This window comes from Gallus gallus, chromosome 4, assembly GCF_016699485.2.
Source record: "Gallus gallus isolate bGalGal1 chromosome 4, bGalGal1.mat.broiler.GRCg7b, whole genome shotgun sequence".
NCBI classification, from domain to species: domain Eukaryota; kingdom Metazoa; phylum Chordata; class Aves; order Galliformes; family Phasianidae; genus Gallus; species Gallus gallus.
The window spans coordinates 90,586,894-90,605,074 of NC_052535.1; the positions used below are offsets into that span (position 1 = coordinate 90,586,894).

General features: G+C 70.4%; 2 protein-coding genes across 14 annotated transcripts; one reads left to right on the top strand and one right to left on the bottom strand.

Annotated features, from left to right (window-relative positions):
• The first annotated feature begins 777 nt into the window (after positions 1-777).
• Positions 778-5,852, top strand: LOC107056280 (drebrin-like). Of its 2 annotated transcripts, none has more exons than XM_015301335.4 (14): positions 778-919; positions 1,588-1,640; positions 1,725-1,837; positions 1,996-2,070; positions 2,535-2,672; positions 2,753-2,830; positions 2,899-3,050; positions 3,179-3,233; positions 3,757-3,831; positions 3,913-4,045; positions 4,116-4,850; positions 4,965-5,059; positions 5,339-5,393; positions 5,478-5,852. In XM_015301335.4, exons 1-14 carry the CDS (start codon positions 834-836, stop codon positions 5,549-5,551), a joined length of 1,917 nt encoding a protein of 638 aa, XP_015156821.3. In that variant the 5' UTR covers positions 778-833; the 3' UTR covers positions 5,552-5,852. The 2 variants fall into 2 exon arrangements, with proteins under 2 accessions (XP_015156821.3, XP_040556056.1); XM_040700122.2 differs by having other exon boundaries at positions 5,372-5,393.
• RTKN (rhotekin) lies at positions 5,826-18,107 on the bottom strand. Of its 12 annotated transcripts, none has more exons than XM_025150454.3 (14): positions 15,825-15,880; positions 15,479-15,601; positions 12,531-12,730; positions 12,401-12,462; positions 11,232-11,285; positions 11,040-11,157; positions 9,655-9,873; positions 8,772-8,866; positions 8,486-8,592; positions 7,681-7,809; positions 7,441-7,606; positions 7,202-7,306; positions 6,907-7,012; positions 6,387-6,529 (listed from the first exon to the last, which is right to left on the bottom strand). In XM_025150454.3, the coding sequence occupies exons 2-14, from the start codon at positions 15,554-15,556 to the stop codon at positions 6,523-6,525; spliced, it is 1,446 nt and encodes a 481-aa protein (XP_025006222.3). In that variant the 5' UTR covers positions 15,557-15,601; positions 15,825-15,880; the 3' UTR covers positions 6,387-6,522. The 12 variants fall into 12 exon arrangements, with proteins under 12 accessions (XP_046797241.1, XP_025006224.2, XP_025006220.1 ...); XM_025150453.3 differs by having other exon boundaries at positions 7,681-7,812; XM_046941285.1 differs by lacking the exons at positions 6,907-7,012; positions 15,825-15,880 and adding an exon at positions 18,022-18,107 and having other exon boundaries at positions 5,826-6,529; positions 7,681-7,812.
• Between the last annotated feature and the right edge of the window lie 74 nt (positions 18,108-18,181).

An 18,181-nucleotide genomic window follows, 5' to 3' on the forward strand; every position in this document is an offset into this window, starting at 1 on the left:
CTGTGCCCGGCCCGCCGCTGCACGGGTGGCAGCCGCCAGCGGGGCCCGGGGGGCGCAGAGGGGCGCAGGGCCCGCAGGGGGGTCGTGGCACAGAGGATATGGGGCTGGGATATGGGGCACTGCGGGGACGCGGGGCAATGCGGGGCCGTGGGGAACGGACGGGGACACCGGCGGGGACGGGGGGCGCTGATGGGACGCGGGATGCTGCGGGGACACGCGGCGCTGATGGATCGGGCACGCGGGTGGGTGGGGAGGTGGGGCACAGCGGGGGCGCGCGGTGCGGATGGGGACGCGGACCTCCGGTGGGTGCGGGACGCGGCCCCGTGGGATCTGAGCCCCGCCGCCCCGCAGCCCCCCGCGCTGCCCCCCCCGCCGTACCCCCCCCCCATCCGCCGCCGCCGCCGCGCATTTTTTCGCTCTCTCGGGGCTTTGGGGTTTGAGGCCGCGGTGACCAAATAAGGGAAGCGGCGCCGTGCGGCCGCGGGTGGGGGCGGCCCCGCGTGGGCTCCCCGTGTCCCGCCGTGGGGCCCCGCACCGAAACGCGGTACCGCGTGGGGCCCCGCACCGCCCCGCGTTGCATCGCGGCACCGAACGCCGCGCCCACGGGACCGCGTGGGGCCGCCCCGCCCCCACACCCCGCGCCACGCGGGACCCGCGGCGCCCCCCCCGACCCCCCCCCCCCCGCCCCGCCCGGCTTTGGCTCCGCGCCCGGTGCCGCCCGCCCCGCCGGGTCCCGCCCGGTGCCGCCGGGTCCCTCCCCACCTCTGAGCCCGGGGCGGGGCCGCGCAGGAACTGCCGGGCGGTGCGGGGCGGTGCGGGGCCGTGGGAGCACCATGGGGGCCCCGGGGCTGGAGCGGCACCGCCTGGCGCTGCTGGCGGCACGGGAGGACGTGGGCAACCCGCGGGCGGCCACCAACTGGTGAGGGAACGGCGCCGGGGGTCCCGGTTGGGACGGGCTGCGGGGCCGGGCGGGGGGTTCCGGGGCGCACCGGGGCCGCGCACGTGGGTCGGACGGCGCGCGCCGAGGGCGGCGGGGACGGAGCGGCGACCCCGTGGGCGTGGGGTGGGAACGGGGAACCGGCGACGGGGCGCGGCCGCGGGGCGGATGACGGGGGGGGGGGCCGAGTTCCGCACGGTGCCCGCGCGGTGCTCGCAATGCCCCCCCGCCCCCCCCCCGCGTGGAACCGCGGCCGTTCCCCGCCCCGCCCGCGCGTGAGAGCCCCGCGGGCCCCCCCCTTCCCCCCCCCCCGTCGCACAGCGCTGCCGTCCGGGCCGCCCCCCCGTCTCCGCCCTCCGCTCCGTCCGCGACCGCTGCCCTCTGCCCGCTGCCCGTCCGCCCTCTGCGCCGGGACGCGAAGTCGCGCCGCCGGGGGGGCCGCCCGGTGCCGGTGTCGGTACCCGGGGGGGCGGGCACGGCGCTTCCCGCCGCTCCATTGTCCCCGGGCGGATGACGGCGGCACTTCCACGAATTGAGGCCGGCGGGGGGCGGGGGGCGGGGTGAGGGGCGGCGGCCGCGAGCCCCCGTGTGCCCCCACCCCCCGGTGCGACCCTTACCCGGCACTGAGCATCCCCCGCCCCCCCCCCCAGGGCCGTGTTCGCCTACGAGAAGCACCATGACCTCAGGCTGCTGGACTCGGGAGGTATGGGGGGGCTTTGTGCGGATTGAGGGGGGGGTCCGTGTGGGGTCCCGCGGCGCACGGCCCCCCCTGACCCCCCTCCCGCAGCCGGCGGCGTGGACGAGCTGGCGGCGAAGTTCTGTGCCAGCAGCATCATGTATGGGCTGTGCCGAGTGCGGGACCCCGGCAGCGGCGCCCCCCGTGTTGTCCTCATCAGCTGGGTGAGCCGGGGGGGCGACGGGGGTCTGTGCCGTGCCAACCTACAGCGGGCACGGCACGGCTGGGCCTGGGTGGGGGGGGGCAGCCGGGGGTGCCGGGGGGACGGGGATGGGCCGGGTGGGCGCCGTGCCGGCAGCTCTGAGCCCTGCGCCTGTGCCAGGTCGGGGAGGAGGTGCCCGAGTCCCAGCGCCAGGCGTGCGCCGGACACCTGCCCGCCATCAGAGCCTTCTTCAAGGTGAGCCTGGAGCCCGGGGGGGGTCCATCCAGGGTCCCCACCCCCCCCTTCCTGCCCCGCAGCCCCGACCTTTGCTTGCTGCTGCGTGCGGTGCATTCCTGGAGCTGCTGACTCAGGCGCTGCCGTTCCCAGCTCCCAGTTCCAGCTCCCAGTTCCAGCCTTGGCTGCGCCGTGGCTGTGGTTGGGCTCCCTGCCCCGGCCCCGTCCTGCCCCGGCCCCGTCCTGCCCCGTCTGCTCTGCCCTGCCCTGTGGGGCTGGGGCTGCCCCCCGCCCGTGCCCCCATCCCTGCACTCCCTGGGGCGAGATCCCACGTCTGGATCCGGCCCCACATCTGGATCTGCTGAGCGCCGCTGGGAACGGTGCCCGGTATTCCCCGGGGACGGTTTGGGAGCGGATCCCGGGGGATGGGGGGGGGGGGCGCTCAGGGCGCCGTGGGGCCGACGCCGTCCCCGTCCCGCTGCCAGGAGGCCACCGCCGTGCTGAGCGCCCGTCGTGCCGAGGAGGTGACGCAGGAGGGGCTGAGCCGCGCGCTGGCACAGCTGGCCCCCGCCGCAGCGCCGAGCACCAGGAGGACCCCCCCGACGGACAGCGAGGAGTTGGTGGTGAGCGGGGCGGGGAAGCGGGACGGGGCGGGGGGTCCCCGCGGGTGCTGCAGCGCGCCCTGAGCCCCGCTGCTCCGCAGGGCACCAACTACCGTAAGACCAACCCGGCGCTGGAGATCCGCCGCACCAAACGGGACTCCTTCTGGGCTCAGGCGGAGGTGAGGGGGTGTGGGTGGGTGCCGAGGGGGGCTGCGGGGTCCCGTCCCGCTGAGTCCCTGCGGTGCAGCGCGAGGAGGAGCAGCGGAAGGAGGAGGAGCGGCGCCGGGCGCTGGAGGAGCGCAGGAGATGGGAGAGGGAGCGCATGGAGGAGGAGCGCAGGGACGCGGCGGAGCGCGAGCGGCGCTGCAGGGAGAAGGAGCAGCGCATCGAGGAGCAGCGGTGAGACGGCTCCGCCCGCGGCCCTGAGCCCGGCGCCCGTGGGTGCCCGCCGTCCCCGTGTGCCCCCTGCGCCGTGCCCGGCACCCGGAGGTGCAGCCGGAGCCGGCACTGAGCTCCCGTCCCCGCAGGAAGGAGCAGGCGCGGATTGAGGCGGAGGAGCGCAGGAAGGAGCAGCAGCGATGGGTGCGTGGGGCCGAGGGCTGCGGGGTGCAGCGGTGCCACGCGGTGCTGCGTCCACCCCGCGACCCCGTCCCCGCTGTCCCCTGTTCCCACATCCCCAGCCCCACATCCCCAGCCCCACGTCCCCATCACCGCATCCCCGTCACCACGTCTCCATCCCCGCTTCTCCATCGCCGTGTCCCTGTCACCCATGTTCCCATCCCCACATCCCCATCCCTACGTCTCCACCACCGTATCCCCATCACCACATCTCCATCTCCACATCCCCAGCCCCATGTCCCCATCACTGCATCCCCATCACCATGTCTCCAGCCCCACTTCCCCATCATCGCGTCCCTGTCCCCGCAACCCCATCCCCACATCCCCATCCCCACATCTCCATCACTACCTCACCGCGTACCCATCCCCACATCCCCATCCCCACATCCCCATCGCCATGTCCCTATCGCCATGCCTTCCTCCCCACGTCCCCATCTCCACGTCCCCATCCCCATCCCTGTCCCCGCATCCATCCCCATCCCCACAGGAGCAGCAGCAGCGTGAGCACGAGGCGGCAATGCGGGATCGCTTCCGGCGCAGCGAATCCATTGAGAAGGCAGCAGTGAGTGGGGTGCCGAGGTGGGGGACAGCGGAGGGGGGGGTCCGGGGGTCCGCCGCCCCCCAACGCCCCCCGGTGCTGCAGGAGGCGGCCGTGTTGGTGGCGCAGCGGGCACAGAACCCGCGGGAGTTCTTCCGGCAGCGGGAACGGGCGGGATCCACCTCGGGCAGCACTTCGGGCACCGCGCCGCCCGCCGGCCCCCTGGGCGCACGGCCCGGTACGTGGGGGGGGGGTTGGGGGGCGGCCGGGGGGCTCCTGGTGGATGTGTGCTGACTGTGCCCCCCCAGGCGCCCGCCGCCCCTTCCTGCGGTACCAGCGCAGCCTGACCGAGTCCGCCTTCATCTTCCGCCGCCCGGAGCCCCCCGCTTCTCCTACACCCCCCGATCCCGGGACCTTCCAGGCTGCGGCCCCCCCCAGCCCCCGCCGACCCCCGGGGACACCCCCCAGCCCGGCCGGGGTGGGGCCCCCCCACGCCGGCAGCCCCGTAGGGACGTGGCGCCCACCCTGTGCCACCGTGGGGAGCCCCCCCAGACCCCCGGGGGCGGGGACTCCGTCTCCCATCAGCCCCCCTGGGCCCCCATCCAGCCCCCCCCGGCTGCTGAGCCCTCTCAGCCCTCCCGGGTCGGGGTGCCCTGACAGCACTCACAGAGCGGAGCCTCTGCCCCCCAGCAGCACTTCAGGGCTGGGCCCCCCCAGCAGCACCGCCAGGGGGCCGCCGCCCCTCAGCCCCCCCCGGCAGCCCCCCGCTGGCACTGTGGAGGAGGAGGTTCTGCCCCTGCCCAGCCCCCCCAGCACCCCCCTGGATGAGGAGGGGCCCCCCCCGGGCACCCCCCCGTTGCCCAGCCCCCCGGCGTGGGGGGCTCCAGAGCTGCCAGTGGGGCTGGGTGAGGGGGTCCTGAGCCCTCAGGAGGGCCCCCCTCCACCTGGGCTGCCCCCCGCCCCACTGCCCCCCCGCAGTCCCAGCCCCCCCGGCCTGAAGGATGCAGCAGTGCCCTGCCTGGCACCCCACGAGCTGCAGCAAGGTGGGTGCACGGAGCCTCCCCGGTGTGGGGCTGGGATGGGGTTCCCTCACAGTGTACCCCCACCTTGCACCTGGCCCGGGGGGGGCTCAGCCGTGTCGACACCCCCTCCTGCAGGGACAGGTGGGGAGCACCAGCTGGAGCCAGAACCGGGCACCAGGGGGCAGAATGGCATTGGGGGCTGGACACCCCTTTGGGACCCCCCAGAGCAGGTATGGGGCGACTGGTGGCACTGGGATGGGGTTGGGGGTGATTAATGGGGCTGGGGTCGATGGATGGGGCCGGGTGGGGGGCAGAGGGTGGTGGCAGTGTGGGGCTGTGGGTGGCGGTTGTGGGGCTGGTGGGCAGCAGGCAGGGGGCAGCTCTGGGGCTGAGGGCGGGATGGGGGTGATGGGGCCTTCAGGGCAGAATGGGGCGGGGGGAACACACAGGACGTGGGGGGGGGCGGGAGGGGGGCTCAGCGTTGGGGACCCCCGGGCGCTCTCCCGCAGGGTGCTGAGCCCGGTGCCACCATCCTGCCGCAGCCGCTGCATAAAGCCAAGCCAGGTACGTGCCCCCCCCGCCATGCCCCCAACCCCCCCAGTGCCCCCCACCGCCTCCCCCCGGCCTCACCCTCTGCCCCTCTCCCAGGTTTCACCCAACTCCTGACCCCCGGCGCCTCCCCCCCGCCCGAGGACAAGGCGCTCTCCCCCCACGCTGTGTAATTGGGGGGGGGGGGCAGCAGCACTACGCCCCCCTCAGCTCTCCACGGCACCGCACAGCCGGGGCTGCCCCACACCTCACCCCGCTCAGAGCGCGGTGCCCGCAGCCCCCCCGGCACCGCGCCCCGCACTGACCCCCCACCGCCCCCCCCCCCCGTACAGCAGCTTTGGGAGCAGCCGCCCCACGCAGCCCCAGCGCCGCAGCACCGTGCTGGGGGGGCAGACCCCCGCCGGGGGGGGCCACGCAGCGCCCCCCGCCCCAATGAGACGCGGCGGCTGTTAAATAAATTTTAATGCACGTGGACGAGGTGGGGGCTTTGGCTGGTCCTGGCCACGGTTAGGAGTGTGAGGCATAAAGCGGGGGGGGGCCGACCCCCCCCCCCAGGGCTGGACCCGCGCCCACCCATTGCGGGGGGTCAGCCCTGAGCACCATCCGGGCGGGAGGGGGGGGGGGAGCCCCGAGCCCACCCTGCGGCGGCGGCAGCAGCTCCGAGCGACCCCCCCCCCACCCCCGGCACCGTACGTTCCAGTTTCTCCCCAAGAAGAGCAGCCCTGAGCACCGGGACCCCCGACCCGACCCGGGGCGCGTCCCCACGGTGGCCCTCCTCCCCAGAACCCCCCGGGGGTGCCGGGCTCACACCTGGGACTGGAGGCGGCCGGGGGGGCGCGGGGGGGCGGCGCGCTCGGTGTCGGAGCTGGAGCTGCCGGGGCTGGAGGAGCCGGAGCCGGGCGGGGGGCGCGGGGAGGGGGCGCGCCGGGTTCCCCCCCGGCCCTTCAGGGTGCTGAGCTTCGCGTCCAGCGACAGCGTGCGGGGGCGGGCGCGGGGCCGGGGGCCGCACCCGGCGGGGGGGGCGGCGTGCGGGGGGGGGCCCTCGAAAAGGGAGAGCCACGGGGGGCAGCCCCGGGCCCCCCCCGTCAGCACCGCAGCGCGCCGCGTCAGGATGTCCGTCACCGCCTCGATGTCGTCGGAAGGGTCAATAGCTGCGGGGAAGGACGGTCAGCGGCGGGGGGGGCGGGGGGGGCGGGGGAGGGGTGCGCCCCACGGAGGGGGGTGTCCGAAGGAGGGGTGCGCCCCATGGACACGGCGTGCAGCACAGCTGGGTTGTGCACCAGGACTGTGACAAAGGGGATCTGCGCTGGAACCAGGGGAGATGGGATGCGCCCCGTGGGGATGCGCCCCGTGGCCGGGATGCGCTCCGTGGCCGGGATGCGCAACTGCGGTGCGCTCTGCAGCCCCGCTGTCCGGGCTGTGCCCGCGGCAACGCAGCCGGGGGGCGCCCAGCAGCCGGCACAGCCGCGCCCCGTCCCGAGCCGTGCCCCACAGCCGCGGCCACGGCGGCGGAGGCCCCGTACGTCACCTGTCACTGTAATAGGAGGAGAGCAGAGCGCGGATCTCCGCCGAGACGGCGTTATCCTGCAGCAGGAGCCCCTCGCAGGACGGGGGCACGGCCGGGCCGGGCAGCGCTGGCACAGAGCGCAGAGAGGAGCGGAGAGGCGGGGAGAGCAGACGGCAGAGAGCCGGGCAGCAGAGGAGGAAGAGGAGGATGAGGAGGAAGAAGAGCGGCAGGAAGAGGAGGAGGAGGAGGAAGAGGAGCAGAAGGAAGAGGAGGAGGAGGAGGAGGAGGAGGAAGAAGAGGACGCGGCTGCGCTCACCCATCTCGTGGTACAGCGATCCCTGGCGCGGCAGCGGGGCGGGAGGGCGGCGCGGCGGCGGCACATCGATGCGCATCAGTTCGTCACAGCACTGCTTCCATTGACCTGCGGGCACGGGGGGACGGGGCGGGACGGGACGGGACGGCTGCTGAGCCCCGCACCGCGAGGGGGGGGCGCGGGGCGGGGCGGGGTGCGGGACGGGGCGGCCGGGGGCGCCGTGCTGCCGCGGCCCCACGCACTCATGTCGTAGAAGTGCTGCCAGAACGCCTCCATCCAGCGCTGCGTCTCGGCGCGGCTCTCGGCCAGCAGCGTGTGGGTCACCTCCTCGGCCCCGTAGCGGTTGGTGACCGTCACGCTGTGCAGTTTGCCCCGCGCCTCCTGCTCCGTGGCGCGGATCCGCGTCTCCTGCGCGGCACGGCCGTCAGTCCGCCGCCCGCAGCCGCCCCCCCCACCCCCCACCCCACCCCACGGGACCCCACCTTATTGATGGCGATGGTGAGCGCGGGCTGCACGCCGCCCTCCGCCTCCTGCGCCCGCCGGTAGCACAGCAGGTTGGTGCCGCGCAGCACGCAGAACAGCCGCGCCCAGCCCTGCGGCTCCCCCGGCGCCTGCTGCGGGGATGGGGCCCGTAAGGACCGCGGCACGGGGGGGTGCGGCCCCCCTCCCCCCCCCCCCCCCCACCGCGGGGATCCCTCTCCCATCGCACCGCAGCCCACAGCCCGACGGCGGCGATGGCTGAGAGCGGAGGCTGCTGCCACTGCCCGACCCCGCAGCACCCCCGGCCCGTTTCCATCCCACCCCCACCGTGGTGTCCATCCCATCCCCATCTCTTTCCCTCCACATCCCCAACCCATCCCCATCCCATCCCCACCCCATCCCATTCTGCCAACATTCCCATCCCATCCCATCCCATCCCACCCCCATCCCACCCCCATCTCATCCCCATCTCATCCCCAGTGCCATCTGTGTTCCCAAATACATCCCATCCCATCCCCTTCCCTTCCCCTCCCCATCCCATTCCCATCCCACCCCCATCCCCTTCCCTTCCCCTCCCCATCCCCTTCCCATCCCACCCCCATCCCCTTCCCCTCCCCATCCCCTTCCCCTCCCCATCCCATCCCACCCCACCCCCACCCCATCCCATCCTGCCAACATTCCCATCCCATCTCCATCCCCCCACAGCACCACCCCCTCCACTTCCCAATTCCCATCCCCATCCCCCCGCACCCCCCCCATCTCTCCCTCCCCCACACCCCTCTGTACCCCCCCCCCCCCAGCACACACCTGCACCTTCAGGAAGCCACACATCACCTGTGCAGCCATGCAGTGGGGCTGTGCAGCCAGGCGGCAGCACATGCTGCCATACAGCGGCAGCCAGAAGGAGCTCTCCTCTGGGTGGGGGGGCACACAGTGCACTCAGGGGCTGTCCCAGCACAGGCAGGACCCCCAGCTCATCCCCCCCCCCCCCCCCCTCCCTTGCTGTGACCCCATCCCTACACTTGGACCCTCCTCCCTGAAGCAGACAGGACCCCATGGTTTCCTGCCCCCCCCCCAGCCGTGCAGTGCTCACCGTTGCAGGCGATGGCGAGGTCGTGCGTGCGGAATCCATCCTGCACCTCTGCCAGGGACAGCACCGTGTGTGCCAGGAGGTGGTATTTGGGGCCCCTGCAGGGAGTGGGGCTGAGGGGCACTGCGCACCCCACGGCCCCACTGCCCCACATCCCACATTTGCACCCCCCGCGCTCCTGTATGCCAACATCCATTTCTGTTTCCACCTCCATTCCCATCCCATCCCAACCCCATCCTTGTCCTTGTCCCCATCCCATTCCCATCCTCAGCCCCATTCCAACCCCATCTCTGCTCCCATCCCCATCCCCGTTGGGACACAGGGATATGGACACTCGGGGACATGGAGGTGTGGAGTAATGTGGGTGCAGTTCATCCCCACCCCATCCCATCTCCATCCCACCTCTACCTCCATCCCCATCCTCATCCCATCCCCATCCCATCTCCACACCATCCCACCCCCATCCCCATCTCCATCCCCATCCCATCCCACTCCCATCCTCATCCCACCTCCACTCCCATCCCCATCCCCATCCCCATCCCCATCCCATCCCACACCATCCCACCCCTATCCCCATCTCCATCCCATCCCCATCCCCATCCCACCTCCACACCATCCCATCCCCACCCCCATCCCATCCCACTCCCATCCCCATCCCATCTCCACCCCCATCCCCATTCTATTCCCATCCCATCCCCATCCCCATCCCAACCCCACCTCCACACCATCCCACCCCCATCTCCATCCCCATCCCATCCCATCTCCATCCCCATCCCCATCCCCATCCCCATCCCCATCCCATCCCATCCCATCCCATCCCATCCCATCCCATCCCACCCCATCCCATCCCCCACGGCAGGACGCAGTGACACACGCAGGCACTCACGGCACGCTGGGCGCAGGCAGCAGCAGAGCCCCCCCCCCGTTGGCAGTGGGGCTGCCGGGCCCCCCATCCATGGTGGCACGCAGGCGGCGCCCAGCAGAGCGGCCCAGGGAGCTGCTGAGTTTGCTGGCCAACTTCCTGGGCGCGCTGCCCCCCACGTCCTCCCCCAGCCCTGCGCTGTACAGCTCCACCTTCAGCAGGAAGTCCGGCCCGGCCTCCGAGCTGTGGGCAGCGTCAGTGGGGGTGTGGGGGGTGTGGGGGGTGTGGGGGGTGTGGGGGTTGTAGGGTGTAGGGATAGGAGGATGTGGGGACAAGGAGACACGGATGTGCACATGTGGGCTGTGGGGACACAGTGTGGGACGTGGGGATGTAAGGCTGTACAAATGTGGGGGCACGGGGACACGGGGATGTGCAGTGTGGGGTGGGGGGATATGGGGATGTGGGGTCATGGGGACACGGGGACACGGGGATGTGGAGGTATGGGGGCGCGCACAGGTGGGATGTGGGGACACAGATATGTATGGGACAGGCAGACACAGTGATGTGGGGACATGGGGACATGGGGACAGGGGGACATGGTAACATGGGGACGTGGGGACATGGGGACAGAGGGATACAGGGCCATGGGGACAGGGATATGGGAACATGGGGACATGGGAACATGGGGGCACAGGGACACAGGGACGCGGGGACATGGGGACATGGTAACATGGGGGCACAGGGACATGGGGACACGGGAGCATGGGGACAGGGATATGGGGACATGGGGACATGGGGACAGGGGCACGGGGACACGGAGACGCAGGGACATGGGGACAGGGGGGCATGGTAACATGGGGACGTGGGGACAGAGGGATACGGGGGCATGGGGACGGGGCTATGGGGACAGGGGAACATGGGGATATGGTAACATGGGGGCATGGGAACATGGGAACATGGGGCATGGGGACATAGAGACGTGGGGACATGGGGACAGGGGGGTATGGGGACAGGGGGACATGGTAACATGGGGACATGGGGACACGGGGGCATGGGGACGTGGGGACAGAGGGATACGGGGGCATGGGGACAGGGGAACATGGGGATATGGGGACAGGGGGCACGGGGACACAGGGATGCGGGGACATGGGGACAGGGGGGCATGGTAACATGGGGACATGGGGACACGGGGGCATGGGGATGGGGATATGGGGACAGGGGAACATGGGGATATGGGGACATGGGGACATGGGGACAGGGGGCATGGGGACACGGAGATGTGGGGACATGGGGACAGGGGGACATGGTAACATGGGGACATGGGAGCAGGTGGCATGGGGACACAGGGATGCGGGGACATGGGGATGTGGGGACATGGGAGCAGAGGGACACGGGGGCACGGCGCTCACAAGAGCACGGCGTTCTCGAAGCAGATGTCGGTGAGTGTGCGGTCCACCAACACCATCTCGGTGTCGTAGATCTCCACGCCGAGCTGCAGGAGGCAGAAGACGGCGCAGCGGTGCAGCTCTGCGCGGGGCGGGGGGTCAGGAGGTGCAGGGAGGGGGGGTCAGGGACCACCACCCTCCCCACCCCCCACTCACCCCCTTTGTTCCTGAAGTACTCCGTGTCCTTCCACATCAGTGGGATGCGCAGGTCTGGGAGGGGGGGCCGGAGGTGAGGCCGTGGGACCCCTCCTCACCCGGGGCCAGCGTGGGACCCCCAGTGCCCTCCCCACACCACGGGACCCCCAGTGCCCTCCCCACCACGGGACCCCCAGCATCCCTATAGCATGGGACCCCCACTGCACTCCCAGTTATGGGACTCCCAGTACTCCCCCAGCCATGGGACCCCCAGTGCCCACCCCACCATGGGAGCCCAATGCCCCCCAGCCATGGGACCCCTGGCATCCCCATAGCATGGGACCCCCACTGCATCCCAGTTACGGGACACTCAGTTCTTCCCCAGCCATGGGACCCCCATTGCCCTCCTCACCATATGACCCCCATTGCCCCCCTGACATGGGATGCCCGGTGATTCCCCCACTATGGGACCCCTGACAACACCAACATGGGACCCCCACCCCGGAAGTCAGTGATCCCTCACCATGGGACCCCCAGTGCTCCTCCAGCCATGAGACTCCCAGGATCCCCACACCATGGGACCCTCAAAGCATCCCCACACTCTGGGACCCCCCATTGCCCTCCTCACTATGGGATCCCCAGTGCCCTCCCAGTTATGGGACTCCCAGTACTCCCCCAGCCATGGGACCCCCAGTGCCCCCCAGCCATGGGACCCCTGGCATCCTCACACCATGGGACCCCCACTGCATCCCCCATTATGGGACAACCAGTTCTCCCCCAGCCATGGGACCCCCACTGCCCTCCTCACCATGGGACCCCCAGCATCCCCACACCATGGGACCCCCAGTGCATCTCCACACTACGGGACCGGCCCCCAACGTCCTCCTCACCATGGGACCCCCAGTACCTCCCCACACTACGGGGCCCCCATTGCGCTCCTTACCATGAGATCCCCAGTGCCCTCCCCACCACGGGACCACCAGCATCCCCACACCACGGGACCCCCAGTACCTCCCCACGCCATGGGACCCCCAGTGCATCCCTACTCTATGGGACCCCCACTGCCCTCCTCACCATGGGCCCCCCAGCACCCCCCCGCCACCCCCCCAGCAGTGGATGCCCAGTGCCCCCCCCCATCCATAGGACCCCCCAGCATCCCCCCACCACGGCACCGCCGGCGCTCCCCATACCCGAGACGCAGACCCTCCCCCGGCACGGCAGCCGCTCATCCGTGGGTCCGGCATCCGAGGGGCTGCAGGGAACAGCGCGGAGCCGTGATGGCTGCGGGGACCCCCTGCGCCCCCCCCCCGTGCTGCTCACCGCCTGGCCGCGCGCTGCATCACCTGCGCCTCCTTCATGCGCTGCAGCTCGGCCATGTAGGCCAGGATGCGGCTGTTGCAGACCTGCAGGCTCTTGGTGGCCTCCAGCGCCTGCTCCCGCTGAGTGCAGGCAGCCAGCAGCTTGCAGGCGCCCTCCCGCATGCGGATCTCGTGGTCGATCTTCTTCTGGATGTCCGTGTCCTGTGGGGTGGGCGCCGCGGCTGTGGGACCGGGGCGGGGGGGTCCCTTGGGGGTCCCTTGGGGGTCCCGTGGGGGTCCCACCCCCGCCGACCCACCCCAAGCTGCTTGAATGCACCGGTGCCCCACGGCCCCGTCGGGGTGCAACACCCCGGAACAGGTCCTGCCCCCCACTGGGGCACCCCACGGCGGAGCCCCACGGACGCACTGTGTGCCCCATGGACACATCGTGGGCTCCTAAAGTGCCACGTGCCCCACGGAGCCCACATCCCTACAGAGACACCGCCAGCCCTATAGACATCTACCCACCCCACGGGGCAGCCCCCAGCCCCACAGACACATCACCCGCCCCATAGGGCAGCCCCCAGCCCCACAGGTGTGCCACACACCCCACGGGCACACAGCGCACCCCACAGACGCACAGAGGAATGGAGAAGACGCGTACATCCCGACACCACCCCGTGCCCCACAGATTCCTTGGGCACCCCACAGAAATGCCGCAGACCCCCCACGCACCACGTGCCCCACAGACACACTGCTCACCCCACGGACGCACTGAGAAGCTGCGTGCCCCACACTGACATCGTGTGCCCCACAGATGTGCCCCACAGCCCACAGTTCCGTTGCGCACCCCACGGGAAGGCCATGCAGCCCCACGGACATCCCATGCCCTACAGACACATTACAGACCCCACAGGGGGCCCCTACACCCCACAGACACATCTCATGCCTTACAGATGCATTACACACCCTATGGAGGACCCCCATAGACACATCACAACCCCACAGCCACATCACACACCCCACAGAGGACCCCTATACCCCATAGACACAGCTCATACCCTACGGGTGCATTACAGACCCCCCGGGGGGCCCCTACACCCCACACACATTTCTCATGCCTCACAGATGCATTACACACCCCACAGACACATGACACACCCCCCACCCCACATCACACACCCCACGGGGGACCCTTACACCCCATAGACACATCTTACGCCCCACAGCCACATCACACACCCCACAGAGGAGCCCTACACCGCTCAGAGACATCTCACGCCCTACAGGTGCATTACACACCCCATGGAGGACCCCCCCAGCCCCACAGCCACATCACACACCCCACGGGGGACCCCTACACCCCACAGAGACATCTCATACCCTATAGATGCATTACAGACCCCACAGGGGACCCCCTACACCCCACAGACACATCTCATACCCTATAGACGCATTACACACCCCATGGAGGACCCTGACACCCCACAGCCACATCACACACCCCATAGAGGACCTCTACACCCCACAGACACAGCTCATGCCCCACAGATGCATTACACACCCCTTGAAGGACCCCCATAGACACATCACAACCCCACAGCCACATCACACACCCCACGGGGGACCCCTACACCCCACAAAAACATTACACACCCCACAAGGGACCCCTACACCCCACAGACACATCTCATACCCTATAGATGCATTACACACCCCATGGAGGACCCCCCCAGCCCCACAGCCACATCACACACCCCATGGAGGACCCCTACACCCCATGGACACATCTCATACCCCATGGGGGACCCCTACACCCCACAAACATACCTCATGCCCCACAGATGCATTACACACCCCATGGAGGACCCCTACACCCCACAGACACATCTCATGCCTTACAGATGCATTACACACCCCATGGAGGACCTCCCCAGCCCCATAGACACATCACAACCCCACAGCCACATCACACACCCCACGGGGGACCCCTACACCCCACAAAAACATTACACACCCCACAAGGAACCCCTACACCCCATAGACACATCTCATACCCTATAGATGCATTACAGACCCCACAGGGGACCCCTACACCCCACAGACACATCTCATACCCTATAGACGCATTACACACCCCATGGAGGACCCCCTTACACCCCACAGCCACATCACAACCCCACAGAGGACCCCTACACCCCTCAGAGACATCTCATACCCTATAGATGCATTACACACCCCATGGAGGACCCCCCCAGCCCCACAGCCACATCACACACCCCACGGAGGACCCCTACACCCCACGGACACATCTCATACCCCATGGGGGACCCCTACACCCCACAAACATACCTCATGCCCCACAGATGCATTACACACCCCATGGAGGACCTCCCCAGCCCCATAGACACATCACAACCCCACAGCCACATCACACACCCCACGGAGGACCCCTACACCCCACAGCCACATCACACACCCCACAGCCGTCACCCCCCCCCCCGAGGACCCCCACAACCCCCCCAGAGAACCCCAACACCCCACAGACCCCCCGCGTGCCCACCCTGCGCCCCGATCCCCCCCCATTTCCCTTCCCCACACCCCACAACCCCCACCCCCACAACGGGTTTGGGGGGGGGGGGGGTACCCCACGACCACCCCCCACTCACAGCACCGCGGCGCTCCATCCCAGCTCAGGGCATCCACAGCCCCCGGTAGAGCCGCAGCGGTGACATCACCGCTATAAATACCCACTGCAGGGGGGGGGGGGCGAGCGGAGCCCCCCCCATGAGACCCCCAGCGAGTCAAACCCCATTGAAAGGCACACAACGGCAGGGCGGGGGACCCGGGGGGGGGGGGGGGGGCGGCCGGAACCGGCCGCCCCCCCCCCCCCCCCCGGGTCCCCCGCCCTGCGGAAAACAGGGGGCATTCCACCCCCCCCCCCCCCAACCCTTATGACCCCCCCATTACCTCCAAGCTGAGAGCGATCTGCCGGATGTAAAGCATATTGAGGTCCTCCAAGATGCGCAGCTTATCCGCCACCTCCATCGGCCCCACCGATACCGGGAGCGGGGACCCCCCCCCCCGAAAGGGCTGAGAGCGGAGAGAGAGAAAAAAAGGGCCCTTTCATCACTCCCCCCCCCCCCCCCCTTTTCCCCCCCCCTCCGCCCCAACCGACGGAACAAACAGCCGTTGTGCGGGGAAAGGGCAGCGCGGGTGGATAATGGGGTGCGGGGCTTTGGGGACGTGGCACCCCCCCCCCTCACTGCCCCCTATCGGTCCCGTTGCGGTGCTTCCCGCACCCCCACCCCGGTACCTGCCCCGCTCCCGGCCCCGCAGTTCCGCACGGCTCCGCACCGCGCACGGAAAGGCGGCGATCCCCGCCCGCCCCCCGCATTCCTCCGGCGGCGGCGGCGGCGGCGGCGGCGGCTCAGGTTACAGAGGGCGGCACCGCACCGCGGGGCGGGGAAGGGGGTGCGGGACGGGGGGGGGGAGGAGCGCCCCCTGGCGGCGGGACGGGGAAGGGGCGCTGCGAAGGGATCGTGCGGGACGGTGCGGGTCCACATGGCACGGAACGGCACGGAACGGCACGGAACGAACGGTACCGAACGGCACCGAACGGCACGGAACGAAAGGCACGGAACGGCACGGGGCTCCATAGCACGGCACGGCCCCACAAAGCACGGCACAGTGCAGCACAGCACGACCCTACAGAGCACTGCACGGCCCTACAGAGCACTGCACGGCCCTACAGAGCACTGCGCGGCCCTACAGAGCACGGCACAGTGCGGCAAGGCACGGCCCTACAGAGAACTGCATGGCCCTACAGAGCACTGCATGGCCCTACAGAGCACAGCACGGTGCAGCACAGCCCCACACAGCACTGCACAGTGCAGCACGGGACAGCCCTACAGAGCACTGCACGGCCCTACAGAGCACAGCACAGTGCAGCACAGCCCCACACAGCACTGCACGGCCCCACACAGCACAGCACAGTGCAGCACTGCACAGCCCTACATAGCATGGCACAGAGCTATGGTTTGGGGGGGGGGTACCCCACGACCTGTACCCCATGACCTGTAGAGCTACAGAGCTCTACAGAGCACAGCACGGGGCTCCATAGCACAGCACAGCCCTATATAGCACGGCACAGCCCCACAAAGCACGGCACAGCACAGCACAGCACGGTCCTACATAGCACTGCACGGCCCTACAGAGCACTGCACGGCCCTACAGAGCACTGCATGGCCCCACACAGCACAGCACAGCACAGTGCAGCATAGGACAGCCCTACATAGCATGGCACAGCCCTACAGAGCACAGCACGGGGCTCCATAGCACAGCACAACCCTATATAGCACTCCACAGTCCCACATAGCATGGCACAGTGCAGCACAGCATGGCCCTACAAAGCACGGCACGGGGCTCCATAGCATGGCACAGCCCTACAGAGCACAGCACAGTGCAGCACAGCACAGCCCCACACAGCACTGCACGGCCCTACAGAGCACTGCACGGCCCTACAAAGCACAGCACGGGGCTCCATAGCACGGCACAGTGCAGCACAGCACAGTCCTACAGAGCACAGCCCAGTGCAGCATGGCACAAACCCACATAGCACAGCACAACCCCACATAGCACGGCATGGCCCTACAGAGCACTGCACGGCCCTACAGAGCACAGCACAGCACAGGACAGCACAGCCCCACACAGCACTGCACAGCCTCACATAGCACAGCACGGCACGACCCTACATAGCACAGCACAGCCCTACATAGCACAGCACAGCCCTACATAGCACGGCACAGCACAGCACGGCACAGCCCCACACAGCGCGGCTCGGCGCGGGGCAGCAGCGCAACCCATCGCGGCAGAACTCAGCACTGCTCAGTACAGCGACCCCGGCCCAGCACGGGGCTGAGCGCGGCGCGGCTCCGTTCGGTTACCGCAACGCAGCCCGGAGCGGAGCGGCGCGGCTCTCCCGCAGGGCACGGCGCGCGGTGCCGCCTCGGGGCCGGGCGGGGCCGTGGGATCCGCTCCTCCCGCCCCGCCCGGACCGGCAGCGCCCCGCAGTACCGGCGGGACGGGAGGGACCGCCCGGACGGGACGGGGCGGGTGGGAGCGGCGGCGCCTTCGCCCTTCCCCGGCGGCGGCGGCCCGGTCCCGCCGCTCCCACGGCCGCGGGGCTCCCGGCCGCGCGTGGGTCCGCCCGTACCTGCGGGGCGCGGGGCGCCTCCGTCTGCAGTTCCGACCCCCGCGCCACGGTCGCGCGGCTGCGCTGGGACCGGGAGAGCATCGCACCGCCACCGCACCGCCACCGCACCGCCACCGCACCGGACCGCGGACCCTCCGGCAGCCGCGGGGGAGGCGGGGACGGTACCGGGCGGGTCCTGGCACGGGGCGGGCGCGGAGCCACCGTTCGCGGGGGACAAAGGGCGACTGAAGGCTGCAGCTGCACGGGGTTGCTGGGGGGGGGGACCGGGGAGCGCGAGGGGGAGCGCGCGTGGGCGCACCCGCGTGTCGGTGCACGGCCGCGCGTGCACGTGTCCGCGGCCAGGCGCTCCACGCGCCGCGCGCGGGGCTGCCCGCAGGAAACGGCCCCGACCGCCGCACGGATCCGCCGCACGTGGCCGAGGCCGAACGCGGGCCGCGGCCCCGGGGTTGCAGTTTCCC

Bases quoted from the DNA above. Each gene is read 5' to 3' on its own strand.
- LOC107056280 (XM_015301335.4), top strand. From the start codon at position 834: ATGGGGGCCCCGGGGCTGGAGCGGCACCGCCTGGCGCTGCTGGCGGCA. The intron at 3,234-3,756 runs GTGCGTGGGGCC...CCATCCCCACAG, and splicing joins GGAAGGAGCAGCAGCGATGG to GAGCAGCAGCAGCGTGAGCA. The intron at 4,851-4,964 runs GTGGGTGCACGG...CCCCTCCTGCAG, and splicing joins ACCCCACGAGCTGCAGCAAG to GGACAGGTGGGGAGCACCAG.
- RTKN (XM_025150456.3), bottom strand. From the start codon at position 17,804: ATGCTCTCCCGGTCCCAGCGCAGCCGCGCGACCGTGGCGCGGGGGTCG. The intron at 15,602-17,723 runs GTACGGGCGGAC...CTCCGCTCTCAG, and splicing joins AGGCGCCCCGCGCCCCGCAG to CCCTTTCGGGGGGGGGGGTC. The intron at 6,530-7,201 runs GTGAGCGCAGCC...CCTTCCCCGCAG, and splicing joins ATCGCTGTACCACGAGATGG to CTATTGACCCTTCCGACGAC.